This window comes from Fusarium vanettenii (assembly GCF_000151355.1).
Source record: "Fusarium vanettenii 77-13-4 chromosome 5 genomic scaffold NECHAsca_5_chr5_3_0, whole genome shotgun sequence".
Lineage (NCBI taxonomy): Eukaryota > Fungi > Ascomycota > Sordariomycetes > Hypocreales > Nectriaceae > Fusarium > Fusarium vanettenii.
In genome coordinates this window covers 1,399,270-1,421,952 of record NW_003315878.1, presented here as the reverse complement: position 1 = coordinate 1,421,952, position 22,683 = coordinate 1,399,270, and the positions used below count along the sequence as shown (strand labels likewise).

General features: G+C 54.0%; 7 protein-coding genes across 7 annotated transcripts; 4 read left to right on the top strand and 3 right to left on the bottom strand.

The window, feature by feature from the left end:
- Nucleotides 1-542: 542 nt before the first annotated feature.
- On the bottom strand, nt 543-1,576 carry NECHADRAFT_40943 (uncharacterized protein; the record flags this gene model as incomplete). The annotated part of the gene is made up of 3 exons (XM_003050827.1): nt 543-930; nt 1,053-1,220; nt 1,335-1,576. 3 exons carry the CDS (start codon nt 1,574-1,576, stop codon nt 543-545), a joined length of 798 nt encoding a protein of 265 aa, XP_003050873.1.
- A 1,488-nt stretch (nt 1,577-3,064) lies between these two features.
- Nucleotides 3,065-5,773, top strand: NECHADRAFT_40623 (uncharacterized protein; the record flags this gene model as incomplete). Its single annotated transcript, XM_003051221.1, has 1 exon — nt 3,065-5,773. The coding sequence occupies one exon, from the start codon at nt 3,065-3,067 to the stop codon at nt 5,771-5,773; it is 2,709 nt and encodes a 902-aa protein (XP_003051267.1).
- Nucleotides 5,774-7,749: 1,976 nt separating this feature from the next.
- Nucleotides 7,750-10,023, top strand: NECHADRAFT_41155 (uncharacterized protein; the record flags this gene model as incomplete). The annotated part of the gene is made up of 8 exons (XM_003051220.1): nt 7,750-7,785; nt 8,199-8,493; nt 8,610-8,683; nt 8,816-8,900; nt 8,978-9,184; nt 9,237-9,497; nt 9,602-9,858; nt 9,925-10,023. 8 exons carry the CDS (start codon nt 7,750-7,752, stop codon nt 10,021-10,023), a joined length of 1,314 nt encoding a protein of 437 aa, XP_003051266.1.
- A 1,028-nt stretch (nt 10,024-11,051) lies between these two features.
- Nucleotides 11,052-15,849, bottom strand: NECHADRAFT_69568 (uncharacterized protein; the record flags this gene model as incomplete). The annotated part of the gene is made up of 4 exons (XM_003050826.1): nt 15,192-15,849; nt 14,966-15,139; nt 14,089-14,903; nt 11,052-13,418 (listed from the first exon to the last, which is right to left on the bottom strand). The coding sequence occupies exons 1-4, from the start codon at nt 15,571-15,573 to the stop codon at nt 11,052-11,054; spliced, it is 3,738 nt and encodes a 1,245-aa protein (XP_003050872.1). The 5' UTR covers nt 15,574-15,849.
- A 1,104-nt stretch (nt 15,850-16,953) lies between these two features.
- NECHADRAFT_102668 (uncharacterized protein) lies at nt 16,954-17,833 on the top strand. Its single transcript, XM_003051219.1, has 3 exons — nt 16,954-17,199; nt 17,266-17,384; nt 17,440-17,833. Exons 1-3 carry the CDS (start codon nt 17,088-17,090, stop codon nt 17,611-17,613), a joined length of 405 nt encoding a protein of 134 aa, XP_003051265.1. The 5' UTR covers nt 16,954-17,087; the 3' UTR covers nt 17,614-17,833.
- A 151-nt stretch (nt 17,834-17,984) lies between these two features.
- Nucleotides 17,985-20,768, bottom strand: NECHADRAFT_41615 (uncharacterized protein; the record flags this gene model as incomplete). The annotated part of the gene is made up of 1 exon (XM_003050825.1): nt 17,985-20,768. One exon carries the CDS (start codon nt 20,766-20,768, stop codon nt 17,985-17,987), a length of 2,784 nt encoding a protein of 927 aa, XP_003050871.1.
- A 398-nt stretch (nt 20,769-21,166) lies between these two features.
- Nucleotides 21,167-22,370, top strand: NECHADRAFT_41763 (uncharacterized protein; the record flags this gene model as incomplete). Its single annotated transcript, XM_003051218.1, has 3 exons — nt 21,167-21,589; nt 21,648-22,070; nt 22,218-22,370. 3 exons carry the CDS (start codon nt 21,167-21,169, stop codon nt 22,368-22,370), a joined length of 999 nt encoding a protein of 332 aa, XP_003051264.1.
- Between the last annotated feature and the right edge of the window lie 313 nt (nt 22,371-22,683).

Sequence of the window (22,683 nt, the reverse complement as noted above, 5' to 3'; positions counted from 1 at the left end):
ACTCTCCAGCCCTCCTCCTTTCCAAGTACCTACGCAAGCGCTGGATGTGCCGTGAACCAGCCCTTGCGCAAGTTGCCGACAACTCCCTCCGTCTGACAAAGCCAACGCGAGCCAAGAGAGGCATGAATAAAGCCCGCAGAGAACAAGCAAAACTTGCAGCGGTGGACACGCGGCTCTCTCTTCTTTGGCAGCCCAGCCCCCTTCAATCCAGTAGAAAACCGCAACCTGTGGGGAGCCGGTGTAGGTCACCCACACCTCGCCCGCCACCACCAATGTGCAATACAGTCTGACTGAAGGAAGCAATTCCTGCATGCCAACTTCTCGGCCCTCTCGGATGACCCGATACAGAGGCTAGCACGTGCGCCAGAATGGATCTATTGCAAGTGTATGGAGGGGGACTGGACGACGTTGCATGCTCTCGTTGGTCAGAGCTCTCTTCGTCGGTGTACAGTCGAGGATGTGTTGCTGTTGCTGTTGCTTTTGTGCTGAGCGAAATGTGCAAGTCCAGAGTTCAATATGCATGCCGGCAACAGATCATGGTGTTAAGACGAAACGTCCTTGGCTTGACTGTCGCCATTCATCGCCAATCGGGTTTCGCCCTGGCTCTTGCTGGCTGCCTTTTGCTGACCTTGCTGCTGACCTGTGCGGCGAGTAAACGAGAAGAGGAACAGGCCCTGGCGCTGGAATACCGGCCGCTCCTCGTCAAATATCTCCTCAACTTTGAAAGCCTTCTTAGCCATCTTGACAAAGTTCATGTCAGCCCTTCTCCGCTTCTTGAAGCAAAAGTACACAACAGCTGATGGGTTCAACTCCAAGAGCGTCTTGAGTGTTGACATCAGAAGAGGGAATGCTGGCTCAAAATAAACACATTCACCTGCCAAGATCACGTCTGGTTTTTGCTCCAGCACAGTTGCGGGTAAAGGCTCGCCCCTACATGGACATGCCACTGTTAGCCAACTGGCTCTCGGCGATGCAGTATGTGACCCTTATGGACATCCAGCATGGTGGCATCCAACGGTGTTTGTGCAGGATGGGATATTAGAAACACGCACCAGTTGAGCACCATGGCTTTCGCCTTGCTTTGCAGACCATTAAGCTTGATGTTGTGTTGCATAAGCTCAAACATCTCGGTTTGATCCGTTAATAGCAAAGGATTTTGAAGATCGCACTCGAGGGCGACGGCGAGGCCGACGAGGCCACCTCCGGCTCCGAGTTCCAATCTAATGCGACCCACGAAGTTAGCAAGTCTAGTCCGTTGCTGTTCCCTTCTCACACTGTCCGCACAAGGAAGCACTGTGCCAGGTCACATGCTCAGAGGCTGAGGAGATACTAACATCCGCGCGTTGTTGAGACGGTCTCTATGATACCGCAACATGTGCTTGCCTAGAAGCATACCCGCAGGCCACGTTTGCCCACCGCACCCTGACCGAACATCTTCACGCAGCTTGAGCGATTGAGAAAGGACGCCATCGAAGTCAACCTGTGCGACGCCGATCTCCTTGAGGGTCGGCAGCGGTGTGAGATCCTCACTGATGGCGACGGGATCCATCAAGGGAGAAGACGGTGGACTGCTCATTGCGAAAGTGGTGAGGTCTTTGGGGCCTCGCTTAGGTGGTAGCGTCACCAGTGTCGATGCTAGAAGAGACAAAAACCTTGTCGTCGGTAAGGGCCGAGTGTGAGGATGACGAGGGAGAGGCCAAGGGATGTTGATCGATGGGAGCGGTCGAGGAGTTTGAGAATATGAAGGCGAAGATGATCGAAGGGTTGAATAATGAGAATGGGAGTTCAACAAGTCAAAGGATGTGAGGTGAGGGCACTATCTATGGCTTCGCTCTTGCCATCGTCGACTGTGGCTAACCCAGAAAGAGATAAGGAGCTTGTTGCTGTATGGAAGGCACGACTAGCTTCAAGTGTCACCTGTCTGCCACTGGCCGCCGTCGCTTCTCCTCTTCGCATCTTCTCCTCAACTTTGTTGGGCCCTTTTCTCCCTGCGTTGCATTGGATCCAATGCTGATGCGATCCAGACTCAAATGGGCCCTGCCTGTCTTTTTACCCGCCCTCAGCCTCTCCATCGCATCTTCCGCCTCATCCTACTCGCCCGGGACTTGTTAAGAACTTGGATCGATTGGCTCGTTAAGCTTCATGGGACTCGCGACAAACGATAACGACTAATCGAGATAAGGGCTCCTCCCGCTCTCGGCCCGTTGAACTACCGGCCTGCCTGCTGTTGGCCCCCGCCGATCAGAGCCAACGTCTTTCTCGCAGCAGCCTTTAGCTCCAGTGAGCATAGTGACTTACCTATCCATATGGAAGGCTGGCACGAGCCAGTTGCCTGTGGTTCGTGAATCAGAAACCAGACTCCTTCAAGAAGACCATGATCAATTTATCGATATTGTGCCCTTCTCGGTCAATCAAGCAAAAAGTGGCCCTTGGCCTCTTTAGCAATGCAATCGCTTCCAATGACGCCGTTATTGCTAATAGTTGCCCTCCCTCTCCCATCTAAATTGGGTCTTCGCCTTCACCCTCGCGACATGATAATTACCTGATTGGGCGAGTCGACTCATCCCAGGTGGCCTCTGAATGTCTCACTCGCCTCTTTGGCCGATGAACCTCGCTCAGGAATGTTTGCACAGCAATACCAGCCTTGGAAACTACCACTTTACTCTCCCCCGCCACAATTCTACGCCATTTTCCTTCATAGAGTGCCTCAAGATGAGACAGATTGCCTCCTCCCGCAATGAACGGCCAGACCGGCTACTGGTCCCTTGGCTCAACTGCCCTCAGTTGACCTTCTCCCGTCTCCCGCACTGGCCCAGTGGAGCAGTTATACAGGAATGAAGGGTGTAGTATTACTCGGGAAGCCCTCATCTCACCAGCCATCAAGATGTCAGTGACGATATGCCCTTGGGCGTTCTCGCCCATCCTCCTGCCTTTCTGATCCTCTTCTGGCTTCTTTCTTCTTTGGCCTTGACCTCCTCCACCGCAGCCTTACTCACTTTTGAATGGCGTGTTGTGTTCCATCAGCTTCACGATCTGGTACCGAACAACACAATACCATGCCATGATGCTCTCTTTCGTGATACTAGCCCCTCTCCTACTCGCTGCCCAGTTTACCAGTGGTCAACCCACTGTGAACTTTCCAATCAACTCTCAACTGCCACCAGTGGCTCGAGTAGACGAGCCCTTCTCGTACTCTTTTTCTCGATACACATTTCGGTCAGACTTCAACCTCTTATACTCGCTCGGGGATGCACCCGAATGGCTCTCCATCGATGACGAAGGCCAGCTTTACGGGACACCAACCGACGATACCGTTCCAAAAGGAGACGTGGTGGGACAGCAAGTTGAAGTCATTGCTAATGATGGGGCCGGCTCAGCATCTCTCAATGCAACTCTTGTTGTGTCGAGAAACAATGGTCCCTCTATCAAGATCCCTCTCTCGGACCAGATCGGGGACTTTGGCGACTATTCTGCTCCTTCGTCGTTGATATCATATCCATCAACCGAGTTCAGCTTCAGTTTCGATCCCGACACCTTTGATCACCAACCCGACATGATCAATTACTACGCTACCTCCGGCGACAGCAGCCCCTTGCCTGCGTGGATGAGGTTCGATGCCGGCTCCCTAACATTTAGCGGGGAGACGCCTCCTTTCGAGTCACTTATACAGCCACCACAAACATTTGACTTTGATCTCGTCGCCTCCGACATAGTCGGCTTCTCAGCTGTGTCCATGTCGTTCTCCATCATCGTGGGGAGTCATAAACTCAGCACAGACAGCCCAACCATCACGCTGAATGCCACACGTGGAAAGAAGCTCCAGTATGACGGTCTGGAGGATAGTGTCAAACTCGACAACAAGCCGATTGATAAAAGCGACGTCGAGGTCTCTGTGGATAACATGCCCGAGTGGTTATCTCTCGATGAGGAAACCTGGAGGATCGAGGGTACACCCAAGAAAGGCGATCATTCAACCAACTTCACCATTAACCTTCGCGATTCGCATCAAGACACATTGGCCATTGACGCCGTCGTCAATGTAGCAACAGCACTCTTTCGATCAACCTTTGATGACATCGAGATAAGGGCGGGGAAAGAAGCCAATATCGACTTGGAGCCGTACTTTTGGGACCCAGATGACGTTGCCGTTGAGATATCAGTCAAGCCGGACAGAGATTGGTTAAAACTCGAAGGTTTCAACATCACCGGAAAGGTGCCAAGGTCCGCATCAGGGGACTTGAAGATCTCGGTTACGGCTTCATCTAAAAGCTCAGATGCCACAGAGACTGAGAGTCTCAACGTGAGCCTCCTAGCATTTACACCTACACCTTCGTCCACACGCCGGACCTCTACTTCCTCCACATCTACCAAAACATCCTCATCTACTGCATCAAGTGCGCCTACCGAGACTACTTCGGAGCCTGAGCCCCCCACTGGCGGTTCCAGTAAAGGCTTGTCGACCAGCAGCCTCCTCCTCGCGATCCTCTTGCCCCTTCTTGCCTTCATATTGCTCCTGATGCTGCTTATTTTTTGCCTCATTCGACGGCGTCGGTCTCGACAGACATACTTATCCGCCAAGTTTCGCAATAAAATCTCCGGCCCAGTGCTGGAAAGCTTGCGTGTTAACGGGGCCACATCTACAATGCAAGAACCCGGGAAAGCCACGAACATTGCTCCCATGGAACAACGACTGTACCGTCCAACCAGGCAACGATATTCGGAAATTGAGTCGGAGACGTTGTCATTATCATCCCCTACATTGGAGACCATGGGGACCATGACAACTCCCGAAGTTCCATCGCGGTTTGTAGCTGAGGGCTCGAGTTTTATGATGTCACGGTCCACCAGCATAACGAGTGGCGATGACAGGAGGCGATCGTGGGTAACAGTAGAAGGAACAGCGACAGCGACAGCACGACAGAGCCAGGCGTCGTTAAGGAGTCAGCACTCAGATACGACATTCCCTGAGTCTACACATCAACTGATACCACCACCTGCATTCCTCTCAGAATCCGGGGGCAGCTCCTTCAGGAGTGGACTCGACCTAACAATCCCATCTATTGATGACCTTCCAAACATCGGGGGCCCGCGAACATTTGGGCATGGGCATGAGCTTGGACAGTCTGGCACGTTCTCAAGCGGCAACGAAAGCTCGCTGGCATTTGCGTCTTCTCATCAATCCAGCCCCAGGCTCCTGACGGGAGGGTTTCCTATCAGTGCAGCAGGTACGCACGATCAACACCACGCAGGACAAGATCAGGCATCTCCAGGGGAAGCTGGCCAAAGTATACGAGAGATTAGGCGACCTGAACCAGTGCGCTTATCCAGCCATGAACTTCTCGGCGAAGGCAGCCGCCCTAGCAGCCGGGCTTGGTACGATAGGGATGTTTCGAGGGGTTTCTTCATGGACCCGTCGTTTGGATCGACGGAGAATTGGCGGGTGCTCGGGGCACGACGAGACGCGACGAGCTTGTCTTACCGGCAGCTCGTTGACGAGGCGCCCTTTCACCCAGCACGATCGAGCACACCGATGAGTCCCAGCCAGGATTGGCTGCAACCAGGAGAGCGAGCCGGTTCGGATCTGATATCGCCTAGTCAGTGGGGAGATGCACAAACAAGCATTCGAGGTTCACTGCCATCGTTGCAGGGGAGTCACAGTCACAGGCACAACTTGGCGAACAGTAGGGATTTGAGAACCGAGGAGGATCAAGCTACGAACTGGAGACGAGAAGACTCGGCAAAGTCAAAGGGGGGCAGCTACGCGTTTCTTTAATGCATGGGGGAGTTGAAGGATTAGATGATATATACCCGAGCGCTGTGTTTCTGCCAGTTTTACTGATATGATGATGATGGGTACTAGATTTCTGGATATACTTGAGTACTTCGAAACGATACCATTTGGTTGGCGATGTCTATTGCAACTGGGAGGAGTTATTAGATGGGGGGAGTCCTAATGAGTTTATATAATGCTATCTTCTCTAAGCAAGATGTATACAAGGATGCATGCAGTCGTGAATGACACAGCGTCCAAGATCCACGATGGATGCAATAGATTCCTGAATAGGTAGGCCGGCATATATTTGGTACATAACTGCGTTACTGCACAGCGGATGACGCAGCCACACCCGAGCACGTTGATGGGATCTGGCTGGTGATGTGACAGGCAGTTCATGCTCTAGCCGGACCGGTCCGTCAGCAGGCACGCGACCAGAGAGCCTTTACGTCTGCCGGTACATGTATGGACAGTACAGTCTAGAATCTGTCTGGATGAAGTCGGGCAAATCAATTTGCTCAGAGAATGCAGTCACACAAACCGGGCTCACGAGGCACAACCGAGCCAAGCAGAGAAAGAGGCAGCATTGGCCGACGCACACGCGCACGCGCGCTGGGAGGTGGCGAGAGCAGAAGGGCGGATTGGGGATGGAAATTTTCAGGTTCCCCTCCCCAGTGTGTCCCAATGCAGCGAGGATATGCGCGCGAACGGCCAACGATGGGGGAACTATCTCGGGTCTAGGTAGGCAGGTATTTAGGCGCCAGCAGCTGACGGTGCAGGATTTTTTTTTTTTTTTCTCCTTCTTCTTGCTTCTGCGGCTGGAGAAAAGGTCTGGAACGCCTGTTCTTTTTTAGCCTTGACAGGTGGTTCGCATTGTCACGGGTCGCCAAGGTGATTCGGGCGCATCGTACAGCTTTCTTTGACGGTGCGTGTGTGTGCAGGTATGGGTTTGATTATATCGGCGGAGAGTCAAGGCACCTGCCACCACCCAAGGTGGTTCTCTGGTTTGGTTTGGAGCCCGTCATGGTGTCAGAGTCCATGTCTCGGTGGCGGTTCCATTTCCCAGGCGACAGGGGAATGCACCGGGGCCTTGACGGACATCCCATCCCATCCCATTTCATGGGGTCGTCGGATCGGCGCTTGGTAAGGGGACCTGACGATGCTTCACCAGGAACCTTGATTAGCACTTGATTCTAGACCGTGGCAGATGTTCTGGTAAAGGGAGGGAAGTGACTGACGTCGTAAAGAGACGCGAGTCGTTGGCACATGGAAACTTGGAAGCAACATCATCACCAGCCACAATAGCCAACCTGGAAGGCGATACTACCCCGCTTCCTCCCACCTAAAAGCACCTAAGCAATTTTTCTCACCCGCTAGCTGATGCCCTGCTCATCTGCCTTGCAGGTGCCTCCCTCACTAAGCCACCGATAAACACCCACTGAGAAGCTAGCGACCAGCACCATAATATCCGCTACGCCTCCCTCTGGGTTGCCTAGGTGGGCTCCAAGCTCAACTCAACCATCAAGTCCGCACCTCATCCACCACACGCACATCCCTCCCATCATTCGCACCTCGCACATCTCCCGCTTCCGCAGAAGACCGTGAATCCACCTCCACCACGCTTCCGGCGCCGGCATCGTGTGCGTTGTGTTAGTTTTTTTCCCCCTAACCCCTTCAACTCCTTCTCCTTCCTCCCCCCCAGTATCACACTTTGATATCTTGTTTCCCCCTTGAATACCTCATCCAAACAAATCCCCCTCCCCCCTCCCCACCGCGCGCCTAGGTCGAACGCTCAGGTTCCCCTCTATCGAAGCCCCTCCCCGCCAACCCCTCCGTCGGCCGATCTCCTCCTCTCGCATTTCCCGCTTCCGCTCGCTCGCTCGCTCACTCACTTCCATCCTACTCTCCCTCCCTCTCTCCTTCGTCGTGGGATCTTGAGCTCTCGACCGATCGAACCGAACCGAAATCCTCCAGTCATGGGCCAAACACTCTCGGAGCCCGTTGTCGAAAAGGTACGTTGCTGTGCCTTTTTTGCTACCTTACCTTTTGCCTTGTCGTCGCCAAATTGTGTGCTCTTGGTCCATCAATCTCCGCGTCTCCGTCCATCCTGCATCTGGTCTTGGTTTGGAGCATTGGGATTGGCACCGCGGACTCGCGCGAGAGGGGCATTGCCCGGTCATGAGCCCCTCTCTCCACGCCGGGTCACCACCAAAACCTCCAGCCGCGCATGAATCGCCAGCCTTTTTCAAGTATAACAGACAAGACATGCGTCATGGGCCATTTTTGCCTCGACCGCTGCTGCCCTCGACGTCCATCTTGTGCTGTCTGCTTTCCCGCCTCTCCGATGCTTCCGCCTTGCTTGCTTGCTATGCCATACCATGTCGTCAGACCTCGTCCCGCTGACTCTTGACCCAAACCCTCACAGACTTCGGAGAAAGGTGAAGATGAGCGCCTCATCTACGGCGTCTCTGCCATGCAGGGATGGCGCATCAGCATGGAGGACGCCCACACGGCAGTCCTCGACCTGGACCCGAACAAGACTCACCCCAGCAAGCTGTCCTTCTTCGGTGTCTTCGACGGCCACGGCGGTGACAAGGTGGCATTGTTCGCCGGCGCAAACATCCACAACATCATCTTTAAGCAGGATAAATTCAAGTCGGGTGACTACGCTCAGGGTTTGAAGGACGGCTTCCTCGCGACCGACCGCGCCATTCTCAACGGTATGCTATACTATGCGCCAGCTAGTTCCCCACATGATCATCGCCTCTCCCTTTTGCGCCTTTTCTCGCTCACGACACTCGAAGCCCGCTAACATTATATGCTTCCTTTACGTCAGACCCCAAGTACGAAGAAGAAGTCTCGGGTTGCACAGCCTGTGTCAGCCTGATCGCCGGAAACAAGCTCTATCTCGTCAGTACAGCCCAGTCCAGTCCAGTCCGCCTGCTGCCTCGCTTCCCCACGTTGGCCCCGCCCCACCAACCAACCTGGCCTGGCCGAGGGGTATCCCTTCACTCAACGCAAGGCTAACAGATAAACTCACAGGCCAACGCTGGTGATTCAAGAGGAGTTCTTGGCATCAAGGGACGTGCCAAGCCTTTGTCTCAGGACCACAAGCCCCAACTCGAGAGTCAGTCGCATCTGCCCGCTCCCATTCACGCTGGGGCACCTCTATTGCGACAGCCCCCGTGCTGACACCCCCACTAGACGAGAAGAACCGAATCACAGCTGCCGGTGGCTTTGTCGATTTTGGCCGAGTGAATGGAAACCTCGCCCTCTCTCGTGCCATTGGTGACTTTGAGTTCAAGAAGAGTGCCGAGCTGTCTCCCGAGAACCAGATTGTTACCGCTTACCCCGATGTCGAGCAACACGACCTCACCGACGAGGATGAGTTCCTGGTCATCGCCTGCGACGGTGAGTAGAATCAGGCTGGGCCCTTTGGTAATGACAATACTCACTAGCTTAGGTATCTGGGACTGCCAATCCTCCCAGGCCGTGGTCGAGTTTGTCCGCCGAGGCATCGCCGCCAAGCAGGATCTCGACAAGATCTGCGAGAACATGATGGACAACTGTCTAGCCTCCAACTCCGAGACGGGCGGCGTCGGCTGTGACAACATGACCATGTCCATCATTGGTTTCCTCAACGGAAAGACCAAGGAAGAGTGGTACGAAGAGATTGCTCGCCGAGTCGCCAACGGTGACGGCCCTTGCGCTCCCCCCGAGTACGGTACGAATAGTCCTCCTACAGTCCACGAGCAGCAGGACACGTCCGCCATGCCGCTGGCGTCAAGCTCCGGGCCGAGAAGCACAGGCTGACATATCTCTCTTCAGCCGAATTCCGAGGGCCTGGAGTCCACCACAACTTTGAAGATAGCGATAGCGGCTATGAGCTTGATCCTGAGAACAAGGGAGGACGAAGCTTCGGCGTTGGTGGGTACCGAGGCCGGATCATTTTCCTCGGCGATGGCACTGAGGTTCTTACGGATTCAGATGACACCGAGATGTTCGACAACGCCGACGAAGACAAGGACCTCGAGAGCCAGGTCGCCAAGAACACGACGTCCGCCGACAGCAAGGAAACCGTTCCTGTAGCCGCCCCCGGCGCCCCGGCCGCCGCGACCACGAGCGCACCCGCCTCCAGCAGCACCGCCGAGTCGAAACCCGCCCCTGCGGCCCAGTCGAAGCCCACGGAGAAGTCCGCCGATGTGGAGGTGAAGAAGGAGGAGGCTCCCCAGGAGATCAAGAAGGAATAGGTGGCTCCTTTATTGAACGGGTATCCGGTTCTGAATTAAAGCGTCCCTCTAGTACTTGCGTTGCTGGCCATGTTTCTCGGATCCCGGGGTAACGGGAGGTTCTAAAGGTCGAAGGAAGATGGAGAGTGCGAGGGCGATGATGAGGACGAAGACGAGGACGAGGACGAGGACGAGGACGATTGGGGAGGCTGGATGTCAGATATTCTCATGTTAGGTCTTGCATCCCAACTTTGTCGGTGTACTGGCGTCGAATCTGGATCGTTGCGTGAGCCCTCGTCGGCTGCTCGCCCAGGCGCGTCGCGGGAAGAGCGACAAGGAGAGGATTGCCGTTTTGGAGTGCACGAGGGGAGGAAATACAAGAGAGAAGAAAGAAGAGCGAGACAACATCTTTTCTTGACGTTTTACGCATTGGGATTCCACATATATTCTTGGTCACCGCCCATCATCATCATCATCATCACCATCTTCACGTTTCTCGAGACCAACGTTTTTCCTTTGGTTGAAACCCCTTCTTCCTCTTTAAGGGGTTTTAACCTTGTCCCAAAATCATTTACAGCCGGGATAAACACACGCACACGTTCCGAGTATAGCTGGGTCAGTTTAGAAACAGCATGGAGGGAGGTAGTAAGGAGGCATAGCATATACAGGGCAAGGTTTACAAGATCCTATTGGGTCAAGTTACGGCTGTGAGTCAAGAAGCTGACATTTTACTGCTTACCTCAGTGCACATGCGTGACTACGTATGACCTGACTCGTGAGAGATTTAACAAGGTGATGGACATTTACACGTGCACTATATTTTGACTCAAGTATACATTTCTAGGTTGCTCAGTGTGGTATTTATTGCTTCTCATGGTTCATGACATCTTTATTTTCCCCGAGTATGCTTATTTTACTAGTTATACATGGCATTTATGTGTCGTGGTGATATGCTTGTTCCAGGATGAGGAGGTATCCTAAATTATGTGATGTACAAGATGATGGTATATGGTGATACATGACGGTTCAGGCGGTATAGGGGATAGTCTTTAGCTGGCGGGTGTACCAGCAGATGGAGGTGTATCAGAAGACGGCTCATCAGCCTGGCTCTCGGGTGGTGGTAAACTCTGAGCCTCATGACTCGTTGACTCAGACTCCTTCTTGGGCTTTTGCTCCATCTCTGATCCATCTGGATCAACCCAGCTAGACTCCTGATCCTGCCGGGGTTCTGGTTCGGCCCAGTTCTCGATCATGCGGAAGGGATCGAAGCGGCCCAAAAGCCTCACGTTGATGTTACCCTCCTGGCCGTCGACCCGTCGAAGCTTGACGACGAGGTCTTGCACCTTGATACGCTTGCCGGCACGTATCTGATGGTGCATGGGCTGGTCGTTTGAACGGTAGGCGAGCTCGAGCGAACGCTCTAGGGGTTTGATAGGGACGTAACCTGCCCAGCGATCAAGGATGGTACGCTCTACACGCGACATTACGGCGAAGAAGCGGGGGATCTTGTTGAGCTCAAGGTCTGGGATGGCATCCTTGGGAAAGATGCCCGGTTGATGCTCCCAGGTCCTCCAGAAAGTGTCGTGGTGCGTACCGAGAAGCACCTTGCTAAGCATCTGGCGCGATTGCTTCTTGAGCTTGCGGTGTAGCACGCCATAGAAGTATACGGTGCCTAGGGCATGCGGCGAGCGTGTTCGCACAGAGAGAGACATGAGCGCCGTGTATGTCTCTTGATCTGGCTCGCAGCCGGCTTCCTTGAAAAGCGACATGGCCCAGAGTGCCGTATCCCAGTCCCGGGTGAGCGCCGAGTGCCTGAGGAAGATATTGATGGTCTTGAGGTCGATGCGGCGGCCTGCATCTGTGTGAATCTTGACAAGCTTCTTGCAGTCTCCTACTCGAGGGTCCTCTGTTCGGTGGAAGCGAAGAAGCTCCGTGATGATGCCGTTGAGGCCGTCTGTGGCCAGCCAGTCTGCACCATACCGCTCCTTCTGGTCGGAAAGGAAGCCCTTGAGAGTCCTGCCAGCTTTGAAGGCGGCGTATGAGTCGAGAGACGCCATGACATCAGCAATGCCTCGCCGCGTGGCAGCGTGGTTAAACATGCCCAGTTCATACATGGCCACAATCACCTGCCTCCTCTCATCCTCTCCCCTGATGAGCTGAAGGAAGAGGAGCCAAGTGCGGATGTTGGGGTGGAAGTATCGGGCCTGCATCTTGCGGAGGAACCCATAGAAGAAGCCAATGTCACGCTTGTGAGCGTATCCCTCGAGCATGATGTTGTAGATGTCAGTATCCATAGGAATACCCCATTCTTCCGCTAGTTGCACTAGACGGTTTGCCGAGGCGCGATGTCCACCCCTGAAAGTCATCATAGAGACGGTCATCCTGAGGACTGGAACTGTGATAAACGGCCGGGCTGCAGGGTCTTCAAAAGCGTCGACGATCAGCTTAATGCGGATACCGTCCGTGTCAATGTTTCTCCCGTTGATGCGGCGCTGGCCGTAGAAAGGAATCGCCAGGTGCGAGGGTAACCTGCCGTAGACCAGACTCGCAACGTAATGCTCAAAGTTGTCCCTCGTCCACACCTCGGGTCGCGGGATCTTCTCATAAGGTACCGTTATCAGATGCGGCTGGTATTCCTTGTGCACCCAGATGTTGTCGTGGTGATCATCCGGTAACGAAGCACCGCCGTTAGGTGCGTTCTCAATAGTCGGCCATAGTTGTCTCGTCCTGTAGTCAGAGGTTGCCACTTCTCCCAGTTCATAAATCTCGGCCTCCTTGCAGTACCGCACGATCTCATCAGCCACCTTGACCAGGATCTTGCTCTGTCCACGCAGCACGATGGCCGACGGGTTCTTGTCCACCGCAGCTCGCAACTTCTGAAGCACACCCGTCGCAGAGTCGACGTACTCGAGATTCTGGTTGTTGACTTCGATATCCCACGACTTGGGCAGGACGATCCTCACGGCCGACATGTTGGCTCTCTCGCTCCACTGCGGCGTCATGCGCTTCATCAATCTGAAGCACTCGGTCCATTCCGGTACCTTCTTGTTGAAGTGATCCCAGACGACCCCAAGTCCGAGCTGCCGTCGCGCATCTCGCATGTGCTCCTCGATGCTCGCCTTTGTCGCCGCCGAATTGGGGTACTGGAGCGGTTTTCCGATGACGGGTTTGTGAGCTTTTAATGCTTCCTTGTCCTCAGCCGCCCGAACTGCATCGATCCTGAAAGCATCCTTGAAGAGTTTGTTCCGAGACTCTGGAGAGTCGTCCATCACCAGACTTGCAGCCATATACTCCGGTGTCGCTTCGTCGTGAAGTTCGGTCGCTTCAAGGCTCGCATTTGGATTGTCGCGCAATGTCGCAAGAGCCGTCTCCGAAGAGGCATCCTGGCCTTTCGACCCTGGCTGTGTCGTCGTCGACTCGAGTCGGAGGAGGGCTTGGTGGGGGTTTAGGACCCTGGAGGGCAATTGGGCCCTGGAAATCAGGAAAGGTCCTGCGATGGCAGAACATCGCGGCCGCGCCCTCCATATTGACTTGATCCCCAGGGACATTGGTCATGTGTCGCGCATCGTCGTAGTCGTTGAATATGGTATGGCCCGCCGATCGTCGTCAATGCTGAACTGGCTGTGAGGGCCTAGGCATGGATTCTCAATGGAGAGCGGAAAAAAAGACGGGCGGGTAGGCTATCGATAACGGTAGCCGCGATGTCGCCCGGAGGGTCACGTGGGCCCTCAACTACACACCATACGCGGCAACCAGAACCTGTCAGATACTGAATTCGTTCATAAACATGGATGACTTGATATATATTCTCTTACAACCAAGAAAATTCTGACAGGGAGTTCAGAATTACCCCGTCATGGCAACTGACGATAAAACGTCAAGTCAAAACCCATATCAAAACGCCCCCAATCCGGTTCCCGCCCAAAATGACATCCGGAACTATCTCCCAAGCATCCATCCATTCCTACCCCTTCCCATGATGAAATACCCTCATGGATCGACATGGCTATAAGCAATAAAGAAAACGCCTTTGCGGTACAGCTCCAGGTCCGCTCATTTCCCATTGGGTTTGGCATTGTCTGGTACCGGATGGGATGCTCCGCTCTGGTCCACACCCTCCCAGCTCTCATCCCATCCCTTGTCGCCTTTTACGGCATCCTTGGCCTCGCCGCTTTCGGCCATTTGCTTGACGTCGCTCCAATAAGCCAGCTTTCGCACCTCTTCGTCCGCGTGGTGCACAGCATCCTTGAGCGCCTGGTTTCGCTCCCGCAGCTCTGTCGTGTTTGTCTTCTTGACCTGTGCTGTCGTTTCGTCGTGAACCTGCATTAGGCGGCTGAGCAGAATGCGCCGTGATGCCTGGAAAACAAACAATGACATGATCTCGTGCATTTCGTCCTGCAATTTGGCGAGGTCTGTCCCATGCTCCAGGTAACTGTCAACGGCGTCGAGCTTCTCCCTGTCTATCCTGGCCAGCCGAAGGGTTTCCATAAGGTCCTCGATGTGCTCGATATCGGGTGGTTTCTCGTCCGCTGCCGAAATCTGGCTCATGCTCGAGCGACTAAGACGGCTGCTAGCCACGCTCCCCCGCGACTGGTGAGATTTGTGTGAAGCAGGGCGTATCTCAAAGTAGTCGGCACTGAGCATGTGTGGATCCGTCGAGACATCCTCGGGCCTCTTTCTCACCCGCTTGCGTGTCCAGGCACGCCGTCGGACGAACGAGTTCCACCATTTGCCGCGGTGCCACGAGAACTTTTTGGAAAAATGGAACGAGTATTCCCAGCCTTCTTCGTCGACGCCCTCCTGGCGGTTGACGCGCCACTCAGGCCATGCCCATTCCCAGGTAGGGTCTGGAACTTGAGCAGTATGAATGTTGGTCGGCGATGCCTTGTGGTAGGCATTGGCTTAATAGGAAGCTGGTCAGCATTTCTTGTTGCCATATTGCGGGGATGTTGTGTGAGCTTACTCCAGGCAGGCGGATCGAGGCCACCAAGGGCCTGTCCGGAGAAGAGGGCGATGCCACAGAGGAAACCTCCTCTCTCATTCTCGTACAAGATGTCTATCGCAGTCTCGCGCTCGACGTGCGGTTTCTTGGTCATGACTTGAGAATGATCTCCATGGAAGGCTTGGGGTGTGGGCTCTATTGGCGTGTTAGGGGAACTGCGACGCCTGGTATCACAAAGGGCACTGACCTTGGACCTCAATCGATGGCCTCATCATGGGGTGCGGCAGGTCTTCTCTGTTGGGAACTCGAGAAGAAGATGATTCAGGACCATTGCCATATTCAGTCTGTGAGTCGTCTTGCCTGTGCTGTTCACCATCGTCCTTCTTGTTTTGTCCATTTTGTCCGTTCTGCTGGTGCCCATTTTCTCCATTCTGTCGATGTTCTGCTTCCTCGTCGTCATCTAGGGCCAGCAGGCGCGAGGTTGTCGAGCACCTCACCATGCTAGCGGGCTCGGGGGTGATGGACTCGGCGGGTGTCCGAACGGCATCGTGGTCGACGAGATCGATTTCGTGATCATAGTCACCAGGTTTCAGTCCCTGGGGACGACGAGAGCTTTTGACCCTCAGCATGGCAGATGTGCCGTGTAGCACCTGGGCCTTGGATGGCCGCGGGCGATACGCCCGTTCACAAGCAAGAGATTGTTCGATCGGGGTTCGTCGCAGGGGGCATCGTCAGGAGGCGCAAGGCGTCAAGGTGACGGAAGCAGCTCTGGGCGAGTGGAGGGCGAATCGGAAGCCCTACAACCTAAATTTCGCAAGCAAGAGCGTGATGAAAATATCAAGACAGTTGGCACAAAAAAAAAAGATCGCTTCAGAAGGATGTCGAAGTTGAAACAGAAGTAAAAAAAGTAAAAACCAAGGTAAGGAGAAAAGATGTCGTTGTGAGCTTGGGGGAGGCGCTACTAGGGCGGTCCAACCTGATTTTAGCAGGACGATCTTGCGGCGGGGCGCCCAGCTAAGATGGAAGGGGAACCGCCAGGAGGCATCCTCCGTTGAAGCTAGGACTACGGTAACTTTCTAGCATTGAGGAATGAAGAAGGCGGAAGGCTTCTTTAACCAAGGATGAAGCCTTTAATCAAGATACACAATTGCTCCTCCAATTGAAAGAACCGCGTTGTATCGCTTTGTGATCTTCACTAGGACTCGTCGATAGGGTAGGAAGCTCATGTGGGCAAAGACCAGTTCAATGATGTAATGCCGCTGTTGGCGGGTCCATCGAGGGCGATGAACAGTGGGGCAAGCTGATGATCGACGTCAAGTCTTGATGGACTCAGCCATGATAATTTCAACGACAATATGTGACAAATGAGGGAGCTCGGCGTTATTGATTCAGCTGCTATGGACATGGATGTCTCAAAAGGGACACCCTGTTGGAGAACAGTGATTAATCGCATCCGGCAGTTGAACTGTTCAAGTCGGCTGAGAATCACCACGAGGAAACGGTTCTGAGATTGTCGTGAAACAGGCCAACACTGAGTCAATTCCAACCTACTGGAACTCGACTGCTGCAGGGGGTAGACGTGTTGGTTAAGCACTAAAGACATAACGTACGTAGTGTAACTGCCAATTGATGTTCAACAGCCCGTCTCTACAACTACCTACGTGGCAGATCTACCATGATTCGAAGCCGTTTATACATATACAGCTTTCAATTCAACAATAACTGCCATCAACGTCTTTAACCTACGAACCATTAAAAAAAAACAGCCGCTCAATCGAATATTCCTTTAGATTATCCATCAAGCCATCACCATCGCGATCCAGATCGAATTGGTTCCAACCCCGCCGTCAACGCAGCACCTACGTCATGTATTTGCAACCGTCATGAGTACATGGGGGAATTTCGGCCCAAGGAAACCAAGGCAGGTAGAGAGTCCGTAACTAAGGTAAGGGTACACGAGGAAACTCTCGGACCTTTCGTACCTAACTTAATAAATACCGTCCCGTCTCCCCTTCCGTCATTCATTCACGATCTGTATCATTCTCGCCATCTCACAACTTTCCGACATTAACTCGACAAATACATACGCTGTTGCTAAAGAACACTTGTCTCATCGACTTTATACACCTCACAAACAACCATCATGTCCAAGTCTCGTCTTCCCCTCATTCTCGGTGGTGGTGCCGCCGCAGGTGTCGGCTACTACCTCTACAGCGCTGGCGGAAGCCCCAGGGTTGCTAAGGAGGAGGCAAAGAGTATGCGCATCCTCTAATTCGCCCCAATTACGCATTGCGACCGTGATATTAACACAATATTTGCAGGCGACGCCCACCGTGCCGCTGCCGAGGTCAAGAGCCACATCCCCGGTCGTTCTCCCGTCGATGCTGAGAACGACCTCAAGGGCTACGGCAAACAAGCTGGCGCCCAAGTTGACAAGGCTGTACGTCTTCCCCACGACTCACGAAAGATCCCAACACTAACCCATAAATGCTCAGCTCGCCGAGGCCGATCGCCAGGCATCAGTAGCCAAGAGCAACATTGAATCATACGCCAAAGGCACCAAGGCAGAGGCCCTCAAGGCCGTCGACAAGTTCGACAACAAGGTCGAGGAGGAAGCCTCCAAGGCCAAGAGCGGCATCTCGGGCTGGTTCGGCGGCGGCAGCAAATAAACGAGCCCTGCCAACATCGGGAAGCAAGTGTACTATTTTCATCAACATCGGATCTCGTAATACGGCATGGGTTGAGCGGATGGCATAGTCTGACCCAGGGCAAGAGACTGACCATGTGTCTTTTGTAATAATCAGTTAAACAATGAATGATGATCAAACATCAGATCAACCTCTCGTTCAGTACACTCTGCAGGGAAGAATATTATCCGTGCTTGCATCATAACATGTCCATCATGGATGATGTCTACCTCTCTAACCTCCCTAGTATTGATAAAGCAACCCAGTTCCCAAACTCCAAAATCCTCAAGCTATTTTGATATTTAAGTTCTAAAAATGCTGCAAGCTAACCTCCCTCGGTCTCGTGTAAACCACTACTCCAGCTCCGCAGCAACCATCTTGAGAATCTCCTCACAGCTCTTCCTAGCGTTCTCAGGCTTCTTGGCTACAGCTTGCCACGCCTCGCCGTGCCGTGGCTCATTGAGCACGCACTTGGTCACCACATCCGCCCGCTTCTCTTCGGTGCCGTGTTGGCACAGGAACCTGTAGTACCACGCCCACGAGTCGCCGCAATCGCTGTCCAGCACCAGGGCCTTTTCGAACCAGTTCTGCGCCTTGTCCAGCTTGCGGTCGCCCCAGAAGATGCGGGCCACAGCCACAAACAGTATCGGGTCGCTGTCCACCTTCTTGATGGCTTCGAGACTGCGAGGTTTGCGCTGTGTCCGCGGCTCGAGGTGCCAGATCTGCTCCTCCCAGAGCAGTCCGCTCTTGGGCACCTCTTGTTGCGCCTTAGCCATCATTGACTTGGCCTGGGCTAGGTTGCCCGCTCGCCGTTCCAGTCGTACTGACTCGCACCACAGTTGCGCATTCTTTGGTACTGCCAGTCGAGCACGATCGAGCACTGATCGAGCCTTGACGGTAAGACCGGCATTCTCCTCGAGGCGAGCGTATAGAAGCCACAGAGGCACAGACTTGGGCACCGCCTTGACTCCGGTCGCGTAAGCTTCTCTCGCCTGGCCCAGCTTGCCTAGGTCGCCGTAGATCTGGCCCTTGAGCATCCATAGCTTGGCTGCCGCCGGGAAGAGCTGAAGAGCCTGTAGAACAAGGTCAAGGGCTGCCTCGACATTGCCCAACACCCGTTCAAACACCACGCTCTTCATCCATACACGATCTGTCGGGGCCTGCTCACGGGCAATTTCCAACAGCTTCCGCGCCTGCTCCGCGTTGCCATTCTCCGACTCGAGCTTAACGGCAGCCAGCCAGATATCCTCGTTGTTGGGGTTCTGGTTGAAGGCTCGCTTGAGCACAAGTCGAGCGTTGTCCACCTCTCCCGCTTGCCACTTCTCCTTGGCCAGCATCATCCACAGGTCCTCGCTCTTGGGGCATGCCTCGACAGCCTTCTCCAGCACCTGCCAGAGCGACTCTCGAGAGCCATGATTCCTCTCCAGGTCGGCTGCAGCCATCCACATCGTCTTGCTGTTGACAAACACTCGCAAGGCGTAGGCATAGATTGCCCTAGCAGTCTCATATTTGCCTCGGTTGATGCTCGCCCTTGCGTCCTCCATCCACGTATCCTTGCGATCATCGTCTTCGTCTAGACTCCAACCAAGGGTCTCTCGAACGATATTCTCACAGGTAATAATGGCACCCTCCTCCTCGCACCGCTCAGCCTCAGCGATCCACTCTTCACGCTTGGGCATGGCGGACTCCTTTGCGAGGACCTGGACGGCACGCTTGATAACATTGACCTTGTTTCCTTGGCCGAGCTGCTCTTGCAGTCGCGCGGCCGCAATCCAGATTTCGTGTGATGTCGGGCAAGCTTTTCGAGCTCTGTTCAGGACCTTTTGGGCGTTCTCGGGCGTTTCCAGACGGGCCAGAGCCAGCCACAGGTCAACCGATAGAGGAATGAGCTCTGTTGCCTTGGCAAGGAGCAACTTGGCATCATCTGGGTTCTCCTCCAAGTTGACAGCCTCCTTCCACAAAGCCTCTGACTCGGGGATGTGGTCCAGAGCTTGCCGAATAACTCGCTTCTTGTTGCCAGGGAGCGTCTCCAACCTCATAGCCTCCACCCATAGCCTTACTGAAGTGTTGTTCGCCTCGATAGCTCTACGAGCAATAATCTTTGCGTTGGGGGAGTCGTTGTTGAGTCGAATGTTCTCTAGCCATGCATCCTCACTCTTGGGACATTGCGTGCAGCCCTTGTCGATCGTCTTTCGTGCCGTAACAATCTTGCCTGCCAGCTCTTCCAGTCGTGCAGCAGCGATCCAGCCAAGCGCATTTGTAGGGTTCGTCTTGACAACCGACTGCAGCAGCTCGCGCACACGGTTGATGTCTCCAACTTGGGCCTGCGCTTCACTCATCTGCATCTTGTTGAGGCTCGTGAGGTAGCCCTGAGGATCGATGCTCGTCGAAGTGCCTCCAGCAACCGAGTCTGTGCCAGCCTGCTCTAGCCTAGACTTGAGCACCTTGTCTCGAGCTGCTCCGATCTTAGCAAAGTTTGTCATGGTCCCGTCCGAAGCGTCACCAGAGCTAGATGCTGTGCCCTCGTCCATAACAGTTGTGCCCATCTCGGTCGAGTCGCGTGCCGCCGCAAGAACGCTGTCGGGCACAGCATAGAATCTCTGTCGCAGCGCCTGCTTGCTACGTCGGTTCTTTCCAGTCAGATCGCCAACCTCGGGCAGGTTCGCCCACTCGTCGTCCGTGACGCTCGCTAGGGCGCGTTTCAAGTCGGAAAACTGCTGTTGAATCTTGGGGTTGTTGCGTTCGTACTCGTCCTTCTCCGCCTGCTCTCGCGCCTCTCGCTGCTTTTTTCTTCGGTCCATCCTCTCGTCTACCCATTCCCATATCCGATCGGCCTCCTCGTCATCTTTGTCGTACACGCCGCCGGCGAACAGTCCAACCTCGTTGTCGGGGTCTTGGTATCGATCATCGTCGTCGCCGCCCTCGTCCTCCTTTTCCTTCTCCTTTCCCTTCTTGTCTGGCGCGAGGCCAAGCTGAGCGGCGCGCTTCGCAAGGGCCTCCTTGATCTGATCTTCGCTGGGACCGTCCCTAGCCGGACCAAGATCGGATCGTGTCGTGAAACCTGTTGCGCCTCGTCCAAGACCAGCAACATAGTTCTCAGGAGCTGGCTGGTTGAGAAAGTCGCGTCGTCCCGACATTTTCGCGACGGGGCGTGTTGGCGCTTCCGATATTAAAGGTTGAAATGAGCGATTGCGTTGAGTGAAGGTGATGAGTTGGGTTCGAAGAAAGAAAGATGTCGCGACAGAGCTCCAATTTAGCCACAAACCAAAGTCTAGGCAGTAGACTGAGGCTGATGGAGAGGTCCAAAAGAGAAATGAAACGGGTGAAAATTTCGACCGAGTCCGGCAACGGTCCGGCTATTTTGTGGAGTATTTTGACACCCTGCCTGAAACACACTGGCACACCCTGTCTCTGAATTGATAAGATAACGCCGAAAAAAAGTTCACCAAGGCCCCTCAACAAGGAACCCCACGATTTGATTTCTAGTGATTTTGAATCGCAAAGCCAGCGACGACGAGGCCAAATTAACTACACCATGGCCAAGATAAAGCACGCCAAGCGCGGAAGCGCATCGAGCTCGCCGTACGAACGACCAAACGGCAGTGGAGGAGGAAGCGGTTCCAACTCCAATAAGAACAACGTCTTCAAGTTCAACACCAACTTTGGCCAGCATATTCTCAAGAACCCCGGTGTCTCGGATGCCATTGTCGAAAAGGCCTTCCTCAAGCCTACGGATACAGTTCTAGAAGTCGGTCCCGGTACCGGTAACTTGACGGTCCGCATCTTGGAGCGTGCAAAGAAGTGTATCTGTGTTGAGGTTGATCCCCGAATGGCGGCCGAAGTCACCAAGCGTGTGCAAGGAACGCCAGAGCAGAGGAAACTCGAGGTCTTGCTGGGCGATGTTATCAAGACTGAGCTCCCGCAGTTTGATGTTTGCATATCAAACACTCCCTATCAAGTATGCCATACCGACCCTGTTAAAGTACCATGAGCAAGTACTAACAACTCTTGGCTAGATTTCCAGTCCCCTCGTCTTCAAGCTCCTCTCCCTCCCAAACCCTCCTCGTACCTCAGTTCTCATGTTCCAGCGCGAATTCGCTCTACGCCTGACAGCCCGTCCCGGTGACGCCCTCTACTGCCGCCTCTCGGTCAACGCCCAGTTCTGGGCCAAGATCACCCACATCATGAAGGTCGGCAAGAACAACTTCCGCCCCCCGCCGCAAGTCGAGTCCTCTGTTGTTCGTATCGAGCCCAAGACGGGCAAGGACCGCCCCAACGTCAGCTGGGATGAGTGGGATGGACTGCTGCGAGTGTGCTTCGTTCGCAAGAACAAGACTCTTCGCGCGAGTTGGCTCGGCACCAAGGAGGTGCTGGCCATGGTTGAGCGAAATTACCGTACTTGGTGCGCCATGAACGGCGTTCCCGTTGATGACACCCTGGTGGAAGACGGTCAGGACGACGATATGGACATGGAGGATAATGAGCCTGAGGAGGGTGGCATGGACGTTGATGAAGATGAAGATGCCCCCGATTTCTTCAAGGAGATGCAAAACTCAGCAACCGCCAAGACAAAGAGCAAGCGAAAGAAGACAAAGGTGGCCGAGCTCGTCCGAGAGAAGATCCGCAAGGTGCTCGAGGACGTGACCGAGCTGGCCGACAAGCGATCTGGAAAGTGTGACGAAAACGACTTCCTCCGCCTCCTGTTTGCCTTTAACGAGGAGGGCATTCACTTCTCTTGATAAGCTCTACGATCTGAAAAGTCTGAATGAGTACTGGGTGGACGGATATGAATGGGCCAAGGTCGGCGTATAAAAGAGATGGCGTTGGGGCGTCTTCACATGGAACAGCGTGCTCTCAGAGTAGATATTACAAGATTCAATACAATACAATACCTTTTGTCTTTACGAATAGCATGCTCAATTATAAAGACATCAAGTTCAGCAAGATATGCCTTTCTCATTTCCACCTATGTATCTCATATGTGCTCCAAGCCTCCATCTCCCCCGAGTCTCAGCGACTCATAATTTTCTTGTTTGTTGGTGTTGTCATAAG